This window comes from Heptranchias perlo, chromosome 16, assembly GCF_035084215.1.
Source record: "Heptranchias perlo isolate sHepPer1 chromosome 16, sHepPer1.hap1, whole genome shotgun sequence".
Classification (NCBI taxonomy): domain Eukaryota; kingdom Metazoa; phylum Chordata; class Chondrichthyes; order Hexanchiformes; family Hexanchidae; genus Heptranchias; species Heptranchias perlo.
The window spans coordinates 16,660,431-16,683,008 of record NC_090340.1 but is presented as its reverse complement, the minus strand read 5'-3'; the positions used below and the strand labels follow the sequence as shown (position 1 = coordinate 16,683,008).

At 45.9% G+C, this 22,578-nt stretch overlaps 1 protein-coding gene across 1 annotated transcript in view; it reads left to right on the top strand.

Moving 5' to 3' along the window:
• The window catches only part of LOC137333406 (cyclic nucleotide-gated channel beta-1-like), a 128,502-nt gene that overhangs the window by 20,798 nt on the left and 85,126 nt on the right, over nt 1–22,578 (top strand). Inside the window, exons 11-15 of the mRNA XM_067997557.1 lie at nt 1,936–2,038; nt 5,391–5,472; nt 5,863–5,941; nt 10,111–10,186; nt 11,182–11,218. Coding sequence (XP_067853658.1) covers nt 1,936–2,038; nt 5,391–5,472; nt 5,863–5,941; nt 10,111–10,186; nt 11,182–11,218 — 377 coding nt within the window. The remainder of the gene's footprint in view (nt 1–1,935; nt 2,039–5,390; nt 5,473–5,862; nt 5,942–10,110; nt 10,187–11,181; nt 11,219–22,578) is intronic.

Below are 22,578 nucleotides of genomic sequence, written 5' to 3'. Positions count from 1 at the left end.
CAGAGAGGCAGAAAATTGGGCAGTGTGTAGAAATTGAGAGAAGTTAGAGGAGGTGGCCGAACGTGAGGTCAAAGAGATAGATTTTGAGGATGGGACAAGATGTAGCAAGGTGGAGAGTTTAGGGAGAGAATTCTAGGAGGCAGATGACTGAAGGCTTTACCACCAATGGTGGAACAGAGCAAGGAAACTCAGAAGAACACAAGAACATAAGAAATAGGAGCAGGAGTAGGCCATACAGCCCCTCGAGCCTGCTCCGCCATTCAATCAGATCATGGCTGATCTTCAACCTCAACTCCACTTTCCTGCCCGATCCCCAAATCGCTTGATTCCCCTCAAGTCCAAAAATCTATCGATCTCAGTCTTGAATATACTCAACAACTCAGCATCCACAGCCCTCTGGGGTAGAGAATTCCAAAGATTCACAACCCTCTGAGTGAAGAAATTCCTCTTCATCTCAGTCTTGAATGGCCGACTCCTTATCCTGAGACTATGCCCCCTAGTTCTAAACTCTCTAGCCAGGGGAAACAATGTCTCACCATCTACCCTGTCAAGTCCCCTCATAATTTTATATGATTCAATGAGATCACCTCTCATTCTTCTAAACTCCAGAGTATAGGCCTATTCTACTCAACCTCTCTTCATAGGACAACTCTCTCATCCCAGGAATTAATCTGGAGAACCTTGTTTGCACTGCCTCGAAGGCAAGTATATCCTTCCTTAGATAAGGAGACCAAAACTGTACGCAGTACTCCAGGTGAGGTCTCACTAAAGCTCTGCACAAATGTAGTAAGACTTCCTTACTCTTGCACTCCAACCTCCTTGCAATAAAAGCCAACATGCCATTTGCTTTCCTAATTTCCTAATTGCCTTCTGTACCTGCATACTAACTTTTTGTGTTTTTTGTACGAGGACGCTCAAGTCTCTCTGTACGAGGACGCTCCAGTCTCTCTGTACGAGGACGCTCAAGTCTCTCTGTACGAGGACGCTCCAGTCTCTATGTACGAGGACGCTCAAGTCTCTCTGTACGAGGACGCTCAAGTCTCTCTGTACGAGGACGCTCCAGTCTCTCTGTACGAGGACGCTCAAGTCTCTCTGTACGAGGACGCCCAAGTCTCTCTGTACGAGGACGCTCCAGTCTCTCTGTACGAGGACGCCTGAGTCTCTCTGTACGAGGGCGCTCCAGTCTCTCTGTACGAGGACGCCTGAGTCTCTCTGTACGAGGACGCTCGAGTCTCTCTGTACGAGGACGCTCCAGTCTCTCTGTACGAGGACACCCAAGTCTCTCTGTACGAGGACGCTCAAGTCTCTCTGTACGAGGACGCTCAAGTCTCTCTGTACGAGGACGCCCAAGTCTCTCTGTACGAGGACGCCCAAGTCTCTCTGTACGAGGACGCCCAAGTCTCTCTGTACGAGGACGCCCAAGAGCAGAGAGTATGGTGGAGCAAGGTCATGAAGAGATTTCTAGATGAGGGCAAGGATTTTGAAATTGATGTGTTGGGGGATGGGGAGCCAGTAGAAGTCATCGAGGACAGGTGAGCGAGCCTTGTTACAGATAGAAAGCGGCAACAGATTTCTGGATGAGCTGAAATTAACGTAGTTGGATTTCAGGAGGCCGGTGAGGAGGATATTGGGAGAAGTTGAGTCCGGAGATCAGGAAGGTGTGAATTAAGATTTCAACAGTGGGGCTGAGTTAGGGAAGGAGGTGGGATACCGGGGAGGTGGAAATAGCTGGTCTTGATAATGATCTGGATGTAGGGTTCGAAGTTCAACTCAGGACCCAACTGGACTTGGGGTTACTCTGGAAAATCAGCTTATTCCTTTCATCTCATTCCTTGCAAAAATTATAGCAAGCCTTCGGTCTACAAAATAAACTTTAGGAACTAAATCAATTTTATGCTATTTTACCTCGTAATAATTTTACCAAATGATTTGCAGTTTGCTTGATTGGCTGAAACAAAATCTTGGGAAAGTGGTCCCGCAGCCTGTCGGGAGCTCTGTGCCTTCAGCTGGAGTGGAACCAGGAACTCCAGAGAACAAGGTGCGTTCTGATAGCTCCTGACTGCATTAAAACTTTTCCAATCGTTTAGAATTTATTGATAAGTAATTATTTGATAATTGTTCTGATGGTTTGTATTTCATGATGGATATAATCTTTTGGATGAGTGGTATGGTCATTACTTTGGATTGTGTCAGGTGCTTCTTCTGAAGATATAGGGAATGGGGTAAAACCCATACCACAGTGTGTTTCACATTCTGCATTGGACAACTTTGTCCAAACCGGGCGGCTTTTTTGGTGAAAGTTTGAGCTCCACAAGGTGAGAGATATCAGTGTTGGGAAACAGTATATTCTTACACTTTTGTCACTAACTGTCAGTCTCAAGCTCTGCCAGGTCAAGTTGGCAACATACAATTTGGTTGTTTGGTAAGGCTCCCTTTACACTGCCCTACTAAAACACCTTGAGCGCTAAATTGGGCCGTGTAGTGCCCGTTGTTTCGGCGCTACACGGCCTCTCCGACATCCAAGATGGTGGCTTGAATGCGTACACACATTTCCAGCGTGACATGCGCCGGACGCCATCTTGTTATAGGAGTTAGCACAAGTGCAGATAACAAACGCTGGAATCATGTAAAGTAGGGAGAAAATGGCTTCAATCAGTGTGCAACCCTGATTTAAAGAGATAGACACCATTTTGGGACTTAACGCTCAACTCAACGCACAGTCTTAACCCCGACTATCTGAACGTGTCTTAGAGTGCCTGGAGGACCCCCCACCAGCGCTATTTAAAGGGACCATGCAGGATGTACAGGTTAGTGGCTGGATTATTGCTTCTGGCTGCCGAGATATTTGTAACTGTTTCTAGAGGTCTCCTAGACTTCAATACTAGGACCCGAGGATATCACCTAAAATTTAGAGCCAGCTCGTGCAGGAGTGAAGTTAGGAAATGCTTCTACACGCAAAGGGTGGGAGATGTTTGGAACGCTCTTCTGCAGACGGCAGTTGATGCTAGCTCAATTATGAATGTTAAATCGATTGATAGATTTCTGTGAACCAAGGGTATTAAGGGATATGGGGCTAAGGTGGGTATATGGAGTTAGATCACAGGTCCACCATGATCTCATTGAATGGTGGAACAGGCTCGAGGGGCTAAACGCCACTGCTGCTTGCTGCCTCCTGATATATGCCACCTTCTCCTGCAAGAAAGCAGGATGTGTGTCTGGGTGATGTGCCTGTCATGGTTGAATAGCTAGTGTGTGTGGCCTGTGAGTTGTGGGTGGCTTGAAACAGTGGTAATGTGTAAGGGTGAGAGGAAGTATCTGGTTGTAAGAGTTGAGTGCTGATGGAAAGAGTTTGTTGGTATGTGGGGATGGGGGGTATAGTGTGTGGTGCAGTTGGTAGGAGACGCCACTTGACAGTTGACCTCACTCACCTTCACCACTCATGTCAAAGCATTGAACTTCTTCCTGCACTGCATCCATGCTCATGATGCTGTGCGCCTGGCATTGACTTCATCCCCCGCTGCCTCCGACTGCTTCCCTCTGTCCACCTCTTGCACCAAGGTCTCTGGTGCATGCACTCTCGCAGACCTGATGCCAACTCAGATCGGCAGATTGGTGAGGTCTGGTGTGCAGATTGGAGGATGTGGGATTTAGCAGTGCACAACCTTTATTCAATGTTTTAACATAACTCATCAGCGTGTAAACATAGGGATGGGATCTGCATCTGCGTTTTACGTGTGCGATGTCTGATCTCCATTCCAACTCCATGCAGGCAGTAGACTGTTATTTTCAGCAAATAACAGGTACCAAGCTACCTTTAAGAGATTTCTAAGAAACATCATCCCTTTAAGAGATTGAGCACCACACCCCACACCCCCCCCCCCGGTGGTGGAAAGTGCGAATTGCATTGAGTCCACGTGCAAGGTCCGGAATGGAACGCTCATTGCAGGTGAGTCCTCGGGTGGGCCGGAACTTGGGTCCTGCCTGCATAGGGGTCACTGGCAGCGGGGTAATAGCGCATCACGCTCCCTGCACCCAAAAACGGCACGTATCGAATTTTATCCCCCCCTTACGTCCAATCTCAGATGAGCATTCCACACTGGAGCAATGTGGCATGACCATTTCCTCCATCAGCCACCCTTGCACCCTCTGTAAGTTTGGCAATTCAGGGAGAATCAGTTTTGTGTTGTAGATCTGACACCACTTAGAGATGGTTTGAGACAGTCAGAGTGCAATGCTGGCTGTAAGGGTCCTCACTAAATCTCATCTCAACATTCTGGGCTAAATCTGATTCCAGATGTGAAAGGACAGTGTGTTGTGCTTTATACCTTCCAGTCCCTTTAGTTGCTGTGTGTTCCATATTTGGTCTGTGCACTGACACCTTTTTCTCAGATTTAAATGAGGACCTTTGACACGGTATGTGACCCTACCCATCAAAAATAGTTTTCAAGGTTTCCCATTTCTGTGGTAGTCTTCACTCCACTTTCTAATGGGTGGTGCACAGTATAAAGCAACATGCTGTTGATTAAGCGATGACCTTTGGGATGAGTTGCAGCAGGATATGGGATCTGGGTAACAATATTTATTGCCTGCCATTGAAGGTGACCTTTGGCACCTTTTGGACCAGAGCAACAGTAAGCATCAGTTAAACAGGAATGTGGAAATGAATTCCTCCGGTGATTGCCATTTTGGTGCGGAAAACTTGTCATTGTGCATAAGATACCAAACCGGCAGTTTATTACACGGTGGTGATTAGATAACGTCACTCACACTCATGGTTTATCGCATGTGTGGCTTCACACACCTGTCCCCGCAGGTTACTGTGCTCAAATCAACACTTATCGCCCAACTCAATCTTTCCGAAGACCGTAAACCTGTGAACCTTCTTACCTCCCTCAGTCTTACTTTCCTCTAGTAATCTGCAGGCTTTTGAAACACAAACTTGGTGCCAGCTGACAAACAAATCATGATTTTTGATTCTGTCTTCTTTCTGACTGTTTTCAATGTTGGTGATGTCACCAAGAGGCCTTGGGCCTTCGCCCAAGGTTACTGACCTTTGGGGTGTTGTGCACCTCAAACCAAGTACACTCTGACCTGGGCTAGTGTTTATATTATGTACAAGTTGAGCTCATACATTTTGATCTGTTTTAAGTGAGTTTGTGGTTGTTGCAGGTAGTGGATTTGATGCTGAACACCAATAAACCTGTTCCCAGAGTTGAATTGCAGTGATATTGGTTGTTAATTATGGATACAGTAAAGCAGCCGCTCACCATCTTTGCCGCAGCGACAGAGAACCGGAGAGGTTGTTCTCATTATTATTGTTTGACCTAGTCGTGTGCGTCTCATTCATCTCTTCGAACCCCTGTACTATTTCTGTCTTGTCCCTTTTAAAGGTCCCATTGGAAAAGAAGGAGCCAGAGCCGAAGGTGACTGAGGTTAAAGTGGGAGTGCCCAAAGCTGTCACCATCATAGAAGGTATTACAGGGATCGGCAAATACATCTATTTTATTAAAGAACGAGATTTATTGTAAACCCACCCGAGGTCAGATGCAATCTCATGTGCTACAATCTTAGATAAGATCTGTACCTCTTGTCATAAGTTCTGATCCCATCTTATTTATTATATCCCATCTCCTCAGCCCCTCCACCTATCTAGGTTAAGTCATGGGGCTGTGTAGATTAACGGGTTACTCATCGCATTATACAGATTGCAGGGCTGTGTGAGGGTGGGGTACAGATTTCAGGACCATATTATGGTGAGGTACTGGGCTAGTCTACAGTGTCTGTATCTGTATGATGATGGTTTGTGTGCTGATTCCTTGCATCGCTGGCACTGGTTCAACCAGTCTTGCTGTATTTCCCCAGTTGCTCCAGCAGTCCCCGTCCCGGATCCTGTTGTGAAGGAAGAGAAGCAGTCGGTGTCCAATCCAATCTCTAAGACCAGGTATGAATGTTGGGTACTAAGCAGCTGCATGGAGGTTTATAGAGCCCTGCCCTTGGCTCTAAAGGCACTGAACAGAGTGTTCTCACTCACTGACCGATGGGGGAGCTTTCACTCATTGAATGATCAGGGGTTTCCCTTTCAGGTATGATGACTGGGTTTTTCTCTCCAACAGCCTTTTAAGGACACTGTGGGGCTGATTTTATTGTTCAGGAACACAAAATCCAGCGGAGGTTCCTGTCCACAGCTGGTGGATGGGAGTTGGGGTGGGGGTGGGGGTGGGGGAGTGAGGGATGGGAGGGGTGTGGGGGATGGGGGTAGGGGGGTGGCTTCATTAAGTGTGAAAGTGGACTGCCCCATTTCCTGACCCACAGGCAGGTTAGACACCAGGTCCACTGCACACCCAGGAAACCTGTTGGGAAGAGTGTCTTGGGTGGAGCCTCAGGTGGGAGGTCTGCAGGTTTTAAAGGTAAATGTGTTTCGGCCTTTTCTAAGCCCTTCTTGTTACTTTCTTGCCCCTTCTCCCCCCACTAACATTTAAACTTTCCTGAGTCTTTGCCGATTGAGCAATTGCTGTTAATTACTTTTGCCTCCAGCTCCCTTTCCTGGCACCTATGAGTTTGCCAGTGGTAATCCTCCAAGCTGCTGTGTTTGGAAGAACAGAAGAATTCGTGTTGGGATGCTAGGCAGCTCAGGCTGTCTGAGGGGTGCTTGTGTCCCTTCGCCTGCACCTGCAGAGAGAGGTGAACCAATGGGGGTGGAGGCTCCTCTTTCCAAAGAAAACTACAACAGAAAACCCCACGAGGCATCACTACATGATGTGACTGTCTGATTAATGTGATGTGACTGTCTGATTAATGTGATGTGACTGTCTGATTAATGTGATGTGACTGTCTGATTAACGTTATGTGACTGTCTGATTAATGTGATGTGACTGTCTGATTAATGTGATGTGACTGTCTGACTAATGTGATGTGACTGTCTGATTAATGTGATGTGACTGTCTGATTAATGTGATGTGACTGTCTGATTAATGTGATGTGACTGTCTGATTAATGTGATGTGACTGTCTGATTAATGTGATGTGACTGTCTGATTAATGTGATGTGACTGTCTGATTAATGTGATGTGACTGTCTGATTAATGTGATGTGACTGTCTGATTAATGTGATGTGACTGTCTGACTAATGTGATATGACTGTCTGATTAATGTGATGTGACTGTCTGACTAACGTTATGTTTCGGGAGCACCCCTATTACAGCCTGCCTTGCTTTATATGAAAGAAGGCATCCCAGGGTGATCAGGAGTCAGTGGTACCTGATTGGCTACAACTGCCAAGATTCCACCAATCATTTTTGCAGGTCCTGGCACCCCTATGTGGGAATGATGTGGGGACCTTTCTTCTCAGGGTCTGAGGATCAGCAAAGAAGCAGATGCAGAGTGGTGCCACCTGCTGCAAGGACATCTGCAGATGGCAGTGACTGAAACTTGTCTGTAGTTCCTAGCAGGTGAGCTGCAGGAATAACCAATGGGGATGGTGCAGCGGAGAGACACAGAGGGTAACCCTCCTCGCAAGCATCTCACGCAGCATCACCTTGATTTCATTGGCCATCAAACAGGGATGGGCGCTTGGCGGCTCCGTCGTTTGTCTGCAGACTCATGTCTGCATCTAGGGTTCACTTCATTGCTGCCTGTCACTTCTCAATCCCCCATCTCTACAGCCTTGGCAAAGGCTGCTGATGGGTTGAGATACCTTATAAAGGCTGTCAAAGAGATTGCAGAATTTTTGTTCCCTCATTGCGATGTCTCCCTATTGTCACATTAATTTAAATTTAATTTCCACATAATTTTCCTCTTTCTCACCACTACTGTCTTCCCTAAATGTGGAAATGCCGGTGATGGACTGGGGTTGACAATTGTAAACAATTTTACAACACCAAGTTATAGTCCAACAAATTTATTTTAAATTCCACAAGCTTTCGGAGGCTTCCTCCTTCCTCCTTCCTCAGGTGAACCGTTCACCTGAGGAAGGAGGAAGCCTCCGAAAGCTTGTGGAATTTAAAATAAATTTGTTGGACTATAACTTGGTGTTGTAAAATTGTTTACAATTGTCTTCCCTAAACACATTTAAGTTTTCAACTGGTGTTCTGAATAATTATTCAAATTACCCTAGACCAATGAATTGAGTGCTACTTTGCATTTGGCTTTGTGGGTAGGATTAGCACAGTTCTAAACCAGTTAGAACAGACTTAGATGTGCTCTGTGTATCAGCTATTGTGATATAATGCGCTTGTTGGGAAATATTAGCAAATATCTCAAAGTTTTATTCTTTTTCCTTTGGTTTGCATCAGTGAGGAGGAGAAAAGGTAACACTGTGTTCAGCGTACAGAGCTAACTGCTTGCTATTTGCTTATTTTAGTGCTCATTAGTGTGTGGTTGACTAGTGCTGATAAGTTTTGCCAGGTTATCGCCTGATGCAAATTGGACATTAAGCAGACAATGTAACTCGACGCCAACTCTCAAAGAGAAGCCATCAAGGCTACATGTGTTTTTTCTTCACTTTACTTCGCTTTCTTCCTCTGCCTGTCAGAGTCGAGTCTTTTGAACCAGTGGTTCTTTGGGTTAGGATTGTGCCGGAGACCGATCATAACTGTGGGCTATGCCGAACTATACATGCCAATCTTCCATCTTTGATGCAGATACTCGATGTTTTAGGGGCAGTATCTGCGTATCCACATTTGCGGATGAAATTCCCTCGGCCCCCGCCTCAGCTCTTCCCCAGGCCTCCTACCTCCTGTTGTTGTTATCATTGCTCTGATTTCGGATACTGATGCACACTATGACGGGAACACTCGGGAGACCAGGAGGTCCTGTCGCATTGTGCAGTGCAATTCAAAATCAGAGCCGTACAGAGACAAAAATCAGCACCGTTCCACGGCCTCCCTCTTTAGCACTGCCATGGGGTTCCCACTTCCTGTTTTTACCGCTCTGATTTTGAATGTTGCTGCACACTGTGTTCGGAACTATTACGAGATCAAGAGATCCCACCACAGTTCACAGTGCCATTCGAGACTGGAGCAGCAGTGGTGAGGAGGAGGAGGAGGAGGAGGCCCGAGAGTGCCAATTGTGGAGGAAAGCTGGGGTGGGGGGAGGAAAGTGTTTGTGGGGGGGAGGAGGAAGTCCTGAGAGTGGTACTTAGGCAAGGGGGAGAAAGTGAGTAAGCATCCAGTAATGGCCCACCGTGGAATAGCCGCTGACACTCTGGTCCCGAAACTGTCCCGCATAACCACTGGGATCGCACCTGCTCGTGACCGTGTCGGATTTAGTGGGGTCTATGGGAGGGCACCTAATTAGCATGCGGTCAGTGGGTACCTGCATCGCTATGGGTGTATCTTCAGTGCCTGTATGCCCCATGCTGCCAGGAAATCCAGTCCCTGGCTATCATTGGTGGAGGTGGTGGGGGCGGGGGGGGGGGGGGGGTAAAGGCCAGTGTTTTGGAAAAATATATCTACCTTATCTTTGGGAGTCCAGCCTACTTCACTGGTCTATACCTCCTAATGAGCCTATTGCACCCTCCTGGAGGCCAATATGCCTCATCTTTCTTGGTGTACGAGCCTCCAGTGTTACTCCTGATCTCTCCAGTGTAACCCCCACCCCCAGCTCTGCCCTGTTGGTATCATTAGTTTTGTAATGTGGTGGGGTAGGTTGGGGGGAGGGGGTTCTACCCCTTACAAGGCCAACCGGGAACTCGCAGAGTCAGCGGAAACTTGGTGTATCTGACTTCATGTCTGCTTCCAGGATGCTCCGTCAGATTCCCTCTGGAGTTAAGATAGGAGTTCGGCTGAACTCACGAGAACATTCACAGCCTCACTATCCAAGGTGGCATATGAAGAATTGGCACGTGGGCAAATTACTAGAAGGCTGCTGGTCCATAGTGACTGGTCCTTTGAACAATTCACTGCATTCAGAAATTGGGGGAAAATGTAGAATCTTAAACATTACTGCCTAAGCAATTCACAATTAATCACTCTGCTGGCTCACTGTTCAACACTTGCTTGATGGAGATACACAGGAGCACGATCTGAGTCAATTTGTATCTATTTTTTGCAAGATTGCTATTTGATCAAATCGTTGTCAAGTTTCTAACTTATTTTATTGTTCTGTTCCTCAGTGTGTTCAGCCGGCTCATACAAAGTCTTGGGAAAGTTGTGCCACAGCCGCCCGTGAAATCCCAGTTACTAAAGGAGGTACGTTCAGAATTAAAACTTTGGTTAGGAGGAGTGACAGGATGCTGAGCTGGAATTAGTGATTTCAAACTTACGATGTTGTTATTTAGAGATCAGGACTGAGACCACAACAAAAGAAATGATCAGCATTTTGTCTTGGAGGAACGAAGTGGTTAACATGAGCTCCAGACCTCATTACAGCCTTGGTCCGAACATGGACATAAGAGCTGAATTTCAGAGATGAGGTGAGAGTGACTGCCCTAGACATCAAGGGGCAGCATTTGACCGAGTGTGGCCCAAGGAACCCTATTAAAACTGAAGCCAATGGGGATAAGGGTGGAAAGTCTTCAGTGGCTGGAGTCAAAGCTTGTACAAAGGAAGATGGTGGTGGTTATTGGAGACCAATCATCTCAGCCCCAGGACATCGCTGCAGGAGTTCCTCTGGGCAGCATCCTAGGCCCAACCATCTTCAGCTGTTGCATCAATGACCTTCCCTCCATCATAAAGTCAGAAGTGGGGCCTTAAACATCCACTGAAAGTGAAAAACTTTCCTTTGTGGGGCCAGGAGGAGCAGGAGTACTCCTCTGAGCCCCTCAAGGCAAGTCACAGCCTCCTCTGTCCCAGAATCCTAACCCCATTCCCCTCTTCGAGACCCTCCCGAAACACACTTCCCGCAACTTGCCTGCTTGCTGGTGAACCTTCCTTCGGTGCCAGCCGGTGACCTGTGGCTGCCTGAACTTCCATTCCCACCCTCCGGCCAGCTATTGCTTTCACCCATTGTGAATGGGCAGCTGACCAGCAGCATGTAGATGAGGCCCAGGAGGTAAAATGCCCCGGCCTTCAAACTTAGATCAGCAAGTGCGTTTTGAACTCGGCCCGCTCCCTGCCCACCCAAAACCCGCTGGAGATTAAAGCCAACTCCAATATAAGCCAAATCTATCAGTAGAAAGATGACTTGGAGTTCATGCTGTAAACACTTCTCTAAAGTGAGTGTGTCTTCTCTCTGTGCTATCTAGGATGATGGGACTACAACTGCATGCCCAGTGGAAGAAAGTGAGTACAATGTTTCCTGAAACTTTTTTGTTGATTTATAAATGGCCAAATAATTTCAGGAAGAATTTGGTGCAAGAAACATGGGGCAGGTCACTGGGCAATAGAGCTTTAACTAGGGGCAGCAGGACACTGAACTGTGGAATCCTACCAGGGCACAGAGCGGGTCACCGAGCTGTAGGGCAGTAACAGGGACATGGAGCAAGGAGAGGGTCACTGTAGGTCATTGAGGTATAGGGCAGTAACAGGGACATGGAGCAAGGAGAGGGTCACTGTAGGTCACCGAGCTGTAGGGCAGTAACAGGGACATGGAGCAAGGAGAGGGTCACTGTAGGTCGCCGAGCTGTAGGGCAGTAACAGAGACATGGAGCAAGGAGAGGGTCACTGTAGGTCGCCGAGCTGTAGGGCAGTAACAGGGACATGGAGCAAGGAGAGGGTCACTGTAGGTCGTTGAGGTGTAGGGCTCTACCAGGGATAAGGAGCCGGTCACTGAGTTGGTTCTTCACCATCCTCTCCAACAGAAGGAGATACTAAACAATACCAATTGGACACTTACTAACATTCACAGGAACAATTTCAGTCCTTTAATAGAACGAGCCATTTATCTTGTTAACTAATCAGGATTGACAAACTACGAACCGTTCTATCCATGCAGTGTCATCATGTTGAAGGAGGGGAGTTCGAACATAACCTATCATGGTGCATGTTTCCATGTTCGTGCAATAGGGCAGGACCCCAACACAAAAGGATGAATGTAACTGTAATGGTTATTATTCCCACTGTGTATGTGTTACATTCCTTATTATGCATAGCACTTCAAGCTACAATGGCCTGTGGACTTATTGGCAGTCAGAAGCTTTAAAAGTACAAGTCTGTCATGGACTCGTAAATCTTGATATTTTTAAGTACTGTATTTCAAATATCCAGAACATTTTTACCATATAATTTTTTAATGTTATCACTTTCCTACTCCAGGCAATCAATGTTAGTGGCCAAGACTCCAAGGTCAGGTATAGACTAAAGCACTCTCCCCCAGAAGAGTTGCCCATACTGCACCAGTATGACATTTCCATTTTTTCTTCCACAACAGCTACCCTTGTTGTTATGCTGAATGAGAATGCCTATTTAATGGCAAATTTGGGTAGTTCTATGCTGCAGGCCCATATCTACTAGGAACTGACTAAGGCCATTCCAGATATGACTCCTACAGCCAAGAGGGAGAGGAAACTCTTGTTCCACTAGTTTGGGCTGGATTCAAACCCAGGTCCTGGAGGTGATGTTTCAATCCACAGCACCACATCATTTCCTACTGTAAAAGTTTCTCTGGTTTGGCTTTTATTCAAATAGGGAGACTGAAAGGCACTCTCATTGAACCCGAAGGACCTGCAAATCATGTATCTGAACAACTAATAGAATTACATAGCAAAACTGTAAATGGAATTAACCTACAGTAGTAATATCAGTTTAATGAAGATGTTATAATTCCAGTCTGTCCACTAGATGGTGTGCTAGCCAGCCTGATGGTGTTCTACTCTGACTAGAATTGATATTGACTGAGTCCTCACAGCCTGGTTTATTTTCCACTGGATATGCATAATGCCAACTGGAAACTGAGTCAGAGAAACTTGAAATGGAATATTTGAATGATACCGAGTTGAACTGTAGTGTTTTGTATAGATTGTGTGAGGATTCCACAACCTAAGAGGGGTCAGAACCTCAGGCACTGGTTCTTAATGGGTCGCTATTCTGCATGTTCATTTCACTGTATATAACATGCAAACTAGTCTCTGGAGTTAATGATATCCGGAGAATTAGACAAGCTGATATGTAGCGGTCTCAAAAGGATATAGGCACATTGAAGACTCTAGTTATTTGTAACTGTACCTAGTACTGTGTTAATATCACAAATTGTAACCAAAGTTGTGTGACTTTGCCAGCCTGTGACTGGTTCAGTGGGGGTTTGCTGCCTTTGTATCTCTGGGCACTGGGTTCAGTTTTAACTGATGTGTTGAAATCTTCTTTCTCTGCTAACGTCAACTTGTAGGCTCAAAGTTTTCACATGAAATGAGTTTGAGCCAATCTCATCTCAGTTCCTGGTGGGTATGTGTCCACAATGCAAAACAGACCATAATTTTTGCCACAAATTGGAAGTTCAAAGAAGCTGTGAGGGTGACTACTGTGGGAAGTGGAAAAATGCACACTGGTGGAAGGGTTGTAGTTTTGTGAGACTGGGTGATGGTGAAGAATCCTTAAGCTGACCTGGGTTGGTGGCCCAGTATAGAGGGAGATTTATTCTGCATCTAACACTGGGGAGTGTTTGACGGAACACTGTAGAGGATTTATACCCTGCACCCAGCTTGTGCTGCCCTTTACTGGGAGCACTTGATTCTGAACTAGGAAGCAAACTGAATAATTGTACAGTTACATCATATTGACATCTTTCCAACTATATCTAATATTAAATATTCTACTCATGAATGTAGCCATTAATATTAATATTTGGTTGGTAGGAGCAGAGAGTCATTAAGGAGCAGCTTGGAGGCAGGGAGATGAAGTGTGGGGCAGAGATGAGCACCAGTAACAGAGTATCGTTATTTTCCCTAATCCATGTCATCTTCTCCTTTGTTTCAGGAGGGAAGCTGGTTCCAGTCTCTGAAACAAATGGAAAATGAAGACTTTGGAAAGGTGTCAGTGTATAGAGAGCGAGTCCTGCCTGTAATTGCTCTGACTATCACTGGGGACACGAAACATAGATTCATCTGAAAATGAGCTGCTTCCTGTAGGGCAGTTACTCACTCAGTCTGTGGGCCACACAAGGCGGCCGCAGGAGTAACACGGACCAGTGGAGGGCAGGTCGCCAGTAACAGCTCCTAGTCTCCAAGTGTGCACTGACTCAGTTACTTAGGCTACTTCTAACTATACATCAAATTCTGTAAACATTTAGCTGAGTTTTACTGAAAAAGTAATCAAAAACCCAGATGTAAATCATCCAATTTACACAAGTGAATGTGAAATCTGTACCTAGTTTTCATTGATGGGGCAAGCTTTTCAAATGTAACATGTGTCTTCTCCATTCTGCACTTCTTCACTCTGAGAGGCTTCTGTAATCGTGCATTTCCCTCTGTCCCTCAATGTAAGAGGCCTCTGTTTACTAATGCCACATCCTCCATCAGTCTGATAGGTCTCTGTCCATCAGTGTGGCTCCCTCAGTCTGAGAGATGTCTGTCTGACAGTGGGCTCCCTCAGTCTGAGAGATGTCTGTCTGACAGTGTGGCTCCCTCAGTCTGAGAGGTGTCTGTCCGACAGTATGGCTCCCTCAGTCTGAGAGATACCTGTCTGACAGTGTGGCTCCCTCAGTATGAGAGATGTCTGTCCGACAGTATGGCTCCCTCAGTCTGAGAGATACCTGTCTGACAGTGTGGCTCCCTCAGTATGAGAGATGTCTGTCTGACAGTATGGCTCCCTCAGTCTGAGAGATGTCTGTCCGACAGTATGGCTCCCTCAGTCTGAGAGGTGTCTGTCCGACAGTATGGCTCCCTCAGTCTGAGAGGTGTCTGTCCGACAGTATGGCTCCCTCAGTCTGAGAGATACCTGTCTGACAGTGTGGCTCCCTCAGTATGAGAGATGTCTGTCTGACAGTATGGCTCCCTCAGTCTGAGAGATACCTGTCTGACAGTGGGCTCCCTCAGTCTGAGAGGTGTCTGTCCGACAGTATGGCTCCCTCAGTCTGAGAGATGTCTGTCTGACAGTGTGGCTCCCTCAGTATGAGAGATGTCTGTCTGTCAGTATGGCTCCCTCAGTCTGAGAGATACCTGTCTGACAGTGGGCTCCCTCAGTCTGAGAGGTGTCTGTCCGACAGTATGGCTCCCTCAGTATGAGAGATGTCTGTCTGACAGTATGGCTCCCTCAGTCTGAGAGATACCTGTCTGACAGTGGGCTCCCTCAGTCTGAGAGATGCCTGTCTGACAGTATGGCTCCCTCAGTCTGAGAGATGTCTATCTGACAGTGTGGCTCCCTCAGTCTGAGAGATATCTGTCTGACAGTATGGCTCCCTCAGTCTGAGAGGTGTCTGTCTGAAAGTGTGGCTCCCTCACTCTGAGAGACGTCTGTCTGACTGTGGCTCCCTCAGTCTGAGAAATACCTGTCTGACAGTGGGCTCCCTCAGTCTGAGAGATGTCTATCTGACAGTATGGCTCCCTCAGTCTGAGAGATGTCTGTCTGACAGTGTGACTTCCTCAGTCTGAGAGGCATCTATCAGACAGTGTGACTCCCTCAGTCTGAGAGGCATCTATCAGACAGTGTGAATTCCTCAGTCTGTGAGACATCTATCAGACAGTGTGACTCCCTCAGTCTATGAGGCGTCTATCAGACAGTGTGACTTCCTCAGTCTGTGAGGCACCTATCAGACAGTGTGACTCCCTCAGTCTGTGAAGCGTCTATCAGACAGTGTGACTCCCTCAGTCTGTGAGGCGTCTATCAGACAGTGTGACTCCCTCAGCCTGTGAGGCGTCTATCAGACAGTGTGACTCCCTCAGCCTGTGAGGCGTCTATCAGACAGTGTGACTCCCTCAGTCTGTGAGGCGTCTATCAGACAGTGTGACTCCCTCAGTCTGTGAGGCGTCTATCAGACAGTGTGACTCCCTCAGCCTGTGAGGCGTCTATCTAAGAGTAGAAATGATTCAACAAATGTATTTTAATTAATTAAAACCTGTAATTTGTGAAATTAACTTTCTGGTGATTATTAATATTTCATATCATCATACAACACAGTTGCAAAGCAAACATTTATAATAGACATCAGAAAATAATTTACATTGTATTAAAAGTACAAAATAAAATATGAACAAAATGAGCTTACAGTTTAAAGTCTTAACCATCAGTTTTGTCCGGTGATAGTCACTGAGAGTTTAAGATATGAAATTCATCATATTGTGGAAAATAAACACAAACCTTCAGCCACTCCCGGGTCCAGTGTCTTATTCTCGGTTTATTCAGCAATGCCCAAAGGCTGCTCCAGACTCTTAAACAGTTCATTCCTTCTGTGGTAAACTCAGGAATAAGCAGTTGGAAGTTGCTGCTTTTATTTATTTATTTTTTTATTCGTTCATGGGATGTGGGCGTCGCTGGCGAGGCCGGCATTTATTGCCCATCCCTAATTGCCCTTGAGAAGGTGGTGGTGAGCCGCCTTCTTCAACCGCTTTTTGTAGCGGGTTAGTACAACTGAGTGGCTTGCTAGGCCATTTCAGAGGGCAGTCAAGAATCAACCATATTGCTGTGGGTCTGGAGTCACATATAGGCCAGACCGGGTAAGGACAGCAGGTTTCCTTCCCTAAAGGACAGCAGTGAACCATTTTATGTTCAGGACTGTCCATTGATGCAACAGGTCGGTTTGGTGGGGAGGAAGAGGGGGAGGGAGTGGGAGGAGGTGTGGGGGAGTGGTGAAGGAGAGGGGGTTGGGGAGTGGACCTTAAACTCCCTCCTGGGAAGGTCTTGCTTTTTTTCAATTTTCTCCCCATCCCCTATGCTGAAAGTGCTGACTCCCCCTGGGATATGGTTCCATGGGTGCAGCCAATTCCTCAATCACACGTCCATTCTTCATATGATTCTGGAATCTGAGTTTTGACAACTTATTCCCACCCTTACCTGACATCTGAGTTACCCAATCATTTCACAGTGTCGGATCCCACCCCTCGTTACCGACAGGGTTACCAGCTGATCAAAACAGGGGAGGGGATAATCACCTCTTCATGTACTTTTATTACACTTCATTACAGTGGGGTGAAGAAGAAGACATGTATTTACCTTGTATTCCCCAGTCTACTCTCAGTACAGGGGATTTAAATACACCATATCCCTCAGTCTACTCTCTGTACAGGGGATTTAAATACACCATATCCCTCAGTCTACTCTCTGTACGGGGGATTTAAATACACCATATCCCTCAGTCTACTCTCTGTACAGGGGATTTAAATACACCATATCCCTCAGTCTACTCTCTGTACAGGGGATTTAAATACACCATATCCCTCAGTCTACTCTCTGTACAGGGGATTTAAATACACCATATCCCTCAGTCTACTCTCTGTAAAGGGGATTTAAATACACCATATCCCTCAGTCTACTCTCTGTACGGGGGATTTAAATACACCATATCCCTCAGTCTACTCTCTGTACGGGGGATTTAAATACACCATATCCCTCAGTCTACTCTCTGTACGGGGGATTTAAATACACCATATCCCTCAGTCTACTCTCTGTACAGGGGATTTAAATACACCATATCCCTCAGTCTACTCTCAGTACAGGGGATTTAAATACACCATATCCCTCAGTCTACTCTCAGTACAGGGGATTTAAATACACCATATCCCTCAGTCTACTCTCTGTACAGGGGATTTAAATACACCATATCCCTCAGTCTACTCTCAGTACAGGGGATTTAAATACACCATATCCCTCAGTCTACTCTCTGTACGGGGAATGTAATTACCCCGTATCCTAGGAACAGAGGAACAGGAGTAGGCTATTCAGCCCCTCAAGCCTGTTCCGCCATTCAGTGAGATCATGGCTGACTGGTACCTTAACTCCATTTACCCTTGGCTAGTATAACTCTATCAATCTCAGTTTTAAAATTATTAATTGAGCTAGCATCTTCCGCTTTTTGTGAGAGAGTTCCACACTTCTACCACCCTTTGCCTGAAGAAGTGTTTGCTAACTTCTCTCCCGAATGGCCTGGCTCTGATTTTAATGTTATGTCCCCTTGTAATTACGGTGGTGTAATTACCCCGTGTCCCTCAGTATACTATCAGTACAGGGGATGTAATTACCCCGTGTCCCTCAGTATACTATCAGTACAGGGGATGTAATTACCCCGTGTCCCTCAGTATACTGTCAGTACAGGGGATGTAAATACCCCGTGTCCCTCAGTATACTGTCAGTACAGGGTATGTAAATACCCCGTGTCCCTCAGTATACTATCAGTACAGGGTATGTAATTACCCCGTATCTCTCAGTATACTGTCAGTACAGGGTATGTAAATACCCCGTGTCCCTCAGTATACTATCAGTACAGGGTATGTAAATACCCCGTGTCCCTCAGTATACTATCAGTACAGGGGATGTAATTACCCCGTGTCCCTCAGTATACTATCAGTACAGGGGATGTAATTACCCCGTGTCTCTCAGTATACTATCAGTACAGGGTATGTAATTACCCCGTGTCCCTCAGTATACTATCAGTACAGGGGATGTAATAACCTCCATATCCCTCAGTATACTATCAGTACAAGGGATGTAATTACCCCGTGTCTCTCAGTATACTATCAGTACAGGGTATGTAATTACCCTGTGTCCCTCAGTATACTATCAGTACAGGGGATGTAATAACCTCCATATCCCTCAGTATACTATCAGTACAAGGGATGTAATTACCCCGTGTCTCTCAGTATACTATCAGTACAGGGTATGTAATTACCCTGTGTCTCTCAGTATACTGTCAGTACAGGGTATGTAATTACCCCGTGTCCCTCAGTATACTATCAGTACAGAGTATGTAATTACCCCGTGTCTCTCAGTATACTGTCAGTACAGGGGATGTAAATACCCCGTGTCCCTCAGTATACTATCAGTACAGGGTATGTAATTACCCCGTGTCCCTCAGTATACTATCAGTACAGGGGATGTAATTACCCCGTGTCCCTCAGTATACTATCAGTACAGAGTATGTAATTACCCCGTGTCCCTCAGTATACTATCAGTACAGGGTATGTAATTACCCCGTGTCCCTCAGTATACTATCAGTACAGAGTATGTAATTACCCCGTGTCCCTCAGTATACTATCAGTACAGGGGATGTAATTCCTCCGTATCTTTCAGTATACTTTCAGTACTGAGTATGTAATTACCCCGTATCTCTCAGTATACTGTCAGTACAGGGGATGTAATTACCCCGTATCTCTGAGTATACTGTCAGTACAGAGTATGTAATTACCCCGTGTCCCTCAGTATACTATCAGTACAGGGGATGTAATTACCCCGTATCTCTGAGTATACTGTCAGTACTGAGTATGTAATTACCCCGTGTCTCTCAGTATACTATCAGTGCAGGGGATGTAATTACCCCGTGTCCCTCAGTATACTATCAGTACAGGGGATGTAATTACCCCGTATCTCTCAGTATACTGTCAGTACAGGGGATGTAATAACCTCCATATCCCTCAGTATACTATCAGTACAGGGGATGTAATAACCTCCATATCCCTCAGTATACTATCAGTACAAGGGATGTAATTACCCCGTGTCTCTCAGTATACTATCAGTACAGGGTATGTAATTACCCTGTGTCCCTCAGTATACTATCAGTACAGGGGATGTAATAACCTCCATATCCCTCAGTATACTATCAGTACAAGGGATGTAATTACCCCGTGTCTCTCAGTATACTATCAGTACAGGGTATGTAATTACCCTGTGTCTCTCAGTATACTGTCAGTACAGGGTATGTAATTACCCCGTGTCCCTCAGTATACTATCAGTACAGAGTATGTAATTACCCCGTGTCTCTCAGTATACTGTCAGTACAGGGGATGTAAATACCCCGTGTCCCTCAGTATACTATCAGTACAGGGTATGTAATTACCCCGTGTCCCTCAGTATACTATCAGTACAGGGGATGTAATTACCCCGTGTCCCTCAGTATACTATCAGTACAGAGTATGTAATTACCCCGTGTCCCTCAGTATACTATCAGTACAGGGTATGTAATTACCCCGTGTCCCTCAGTATACTATCAGTACAGAGTATGTAATTACCCCGTGTCCCTCAGTATACTATCAGTACAGGGGATGTAATTCCTCCGTATCTTTCAGTATACTTTCAGTACTGAGTATGTAATTACCCCGTATCTCTCAGTATACTGTCAGTACAGGGGATGTAATTACCCCGTATCTCTGAGTATACTGTCAGTACAGAGTATGTAATTACCCCGTGTCCCTCAGTATACTATCAGTACAGGGGATGTAATTACCCCGTATCTCTGAGTATACTGTCAGTACTGAGTATGTAATTACCCCGTGTCTCTCAGTATACTATCAGTGCAGGGGATGTAATTACCCCGTGTCCCTCAGTATACTATCAGTACAGGGGATGTAATTACCCCGTATCTCTCAGTATACTGTCAGTACAGGGGATGTAATAACCTCCATATCCCTCAGTATACTATCAGTACAGGGGATGTAATTACCCCGTATCTCTCAGTATACTGTCAGTACAGGGGATGTAATTACCCCGTATCTCTCAGTATACTATCAGTACAGGGGATGTAATTACCCCGTATCTCTCAGTATACTGTCAGTACAGGGGATGTAATAACCTCCATATCCCTCAGTATACTATCAGTACAGGGGATGTAATTACCCCGTATCTCTCAGTATACTGTCAGTACAGGGGATGTAATTACCCTGTGTCCCTCAGTATACTGTCAGTACAGGGTATGTAATTACCCTGTGTCTCTCAGTATACTGTCAGTACAGGGTATGTAATTACCCCGTGTCCCTCAGTATACTATCAGTACAGAGTATGTAATTACCCCGTGTCTCTCAGTATACTGTCAGTACAGGGGATGTAAATACCCCGTGTCCCTCAGTATACTATCAGTACAGGGTATGTAATTACCCCGTGTCCCTCAGTATACTATCAGTACAGGGGATGTAATTACCCCGTGTCCCTCAGTATACTATCAGTACAGAGTATGTAATTACCCCGTGTCCCTCAGTATACTATCAGTACAGGGTATGTAATTACCCCGTGTCCCTCAGTATACTATCAGTACAGAGTATGTAATTACCCCGTGTCCCTCAGTATACTATCAGTACAGGGGATGTAATTCCTCCGTATCTTTCAGTATACTTTCAGTACTGAGTATGTAATTACCCCGTATCTCTCAGTATACTGTCAGTACAGGGGATGTAATTACCCCGTATCTCTGAGTATACTGTCAGTACAGAGTATGTAATTACCCCGTGTCCCTCAGTATACTATCAGTACAGGGGATGTAATTACCCCGTATCTCTGAGTATACTGTCAGTACTGAGTATGTAATTACCCCGTGTCTCTCAGTATACTATCAGTGCAGGGGATGTAATTACCCCGTGTCCCTCAGTATACTATCAGTACAGGGGATGTAATTACCCCGTATCTCTCAGTATACTGTCAGTACAGGGGATGTAATAACCTCCATATCCCTCAGTATACTATCAGTACAGGGGATGTAATTACCCCGTATCTCTCAGTATACTGTCAGTACAGGGGATGTAATTACCCCGTATCTCTCAGTATACTATCAGTACAGGGGATGTAATTACCCCGTATTTCTGAGTATACTGTCAGTACTGAGTATGTAATTACCCCGTGTCTCTCAGTATACTATCAGTGCAGGGGATGTAATTACCCCGTGTCCCTCAGTATACTATCAGTACAGGGGATGTAATTACCCCGTATCTCTCAGTATACTGTCAGTACAGGGGATGTAATAACCTCCATATCCCTCAGTATACTATCAGTACAGGGGATGTAATTACCCCGTATCTCTCAGTATACTGTCAGTACAGGGGATGTAATAACCTCCATATCCCTCAGTATACTATCAGTACAGGGGATGTAATTACCCCGTATCTCTCAGTATACTGTCAGTACAGGGGATGTAATAACCTCCATATCCCTCAGTATACTATCAGTACAGGGGATGTAATTACCCCGTATCTCTCAGTATACTGTCAGTACAGGGGATGTAATTACCCTGTGTCCCTCAGTATACTGTCAGTACAGGGTATGTAATTACCTCCATATCCCTCAGTATACTGTAGTAACTGGTACTCTGAGTGAGTGGCAGCATTCTGGCCTCCACAAGGGTATATATGGGCCCCATAGGTGGGGTCCACGCCAGGCAAGTGACCTGGACCCCTAAACACCACTTGAATTTTTCTTTTTCCAAAATTTCTGGAGATCAGCCCTCTTGCTCTGGTTGGCTCTGGATATCCCTCCCTGCCCCTACGTATGGAACAAGACTGGGCTTTCCATGGTCATGAGGGTAGAGGGGTGTCAGAGATGTGCCCGCAGTGGCCCCATACTAATGAGGTTCCATGCTGCTGACCCCGCAAATTCTGGTGAGGTCAGTGCTGGAGGGCACATTTAGGTGTGATCCCACCATAACTGTTGGGATCACGACCTGAGGAATTTCAGGGCCATTCAATGTTACTCTATTCTCCCTTCAGAATGAGTCGGTGTTCAAGCTGGAGATAAATAACTCTGGAGGGGTACGAGAGGCTAGGTCCTGTTCCAGCAGGGTGGTTGAGGCTCTGACGACA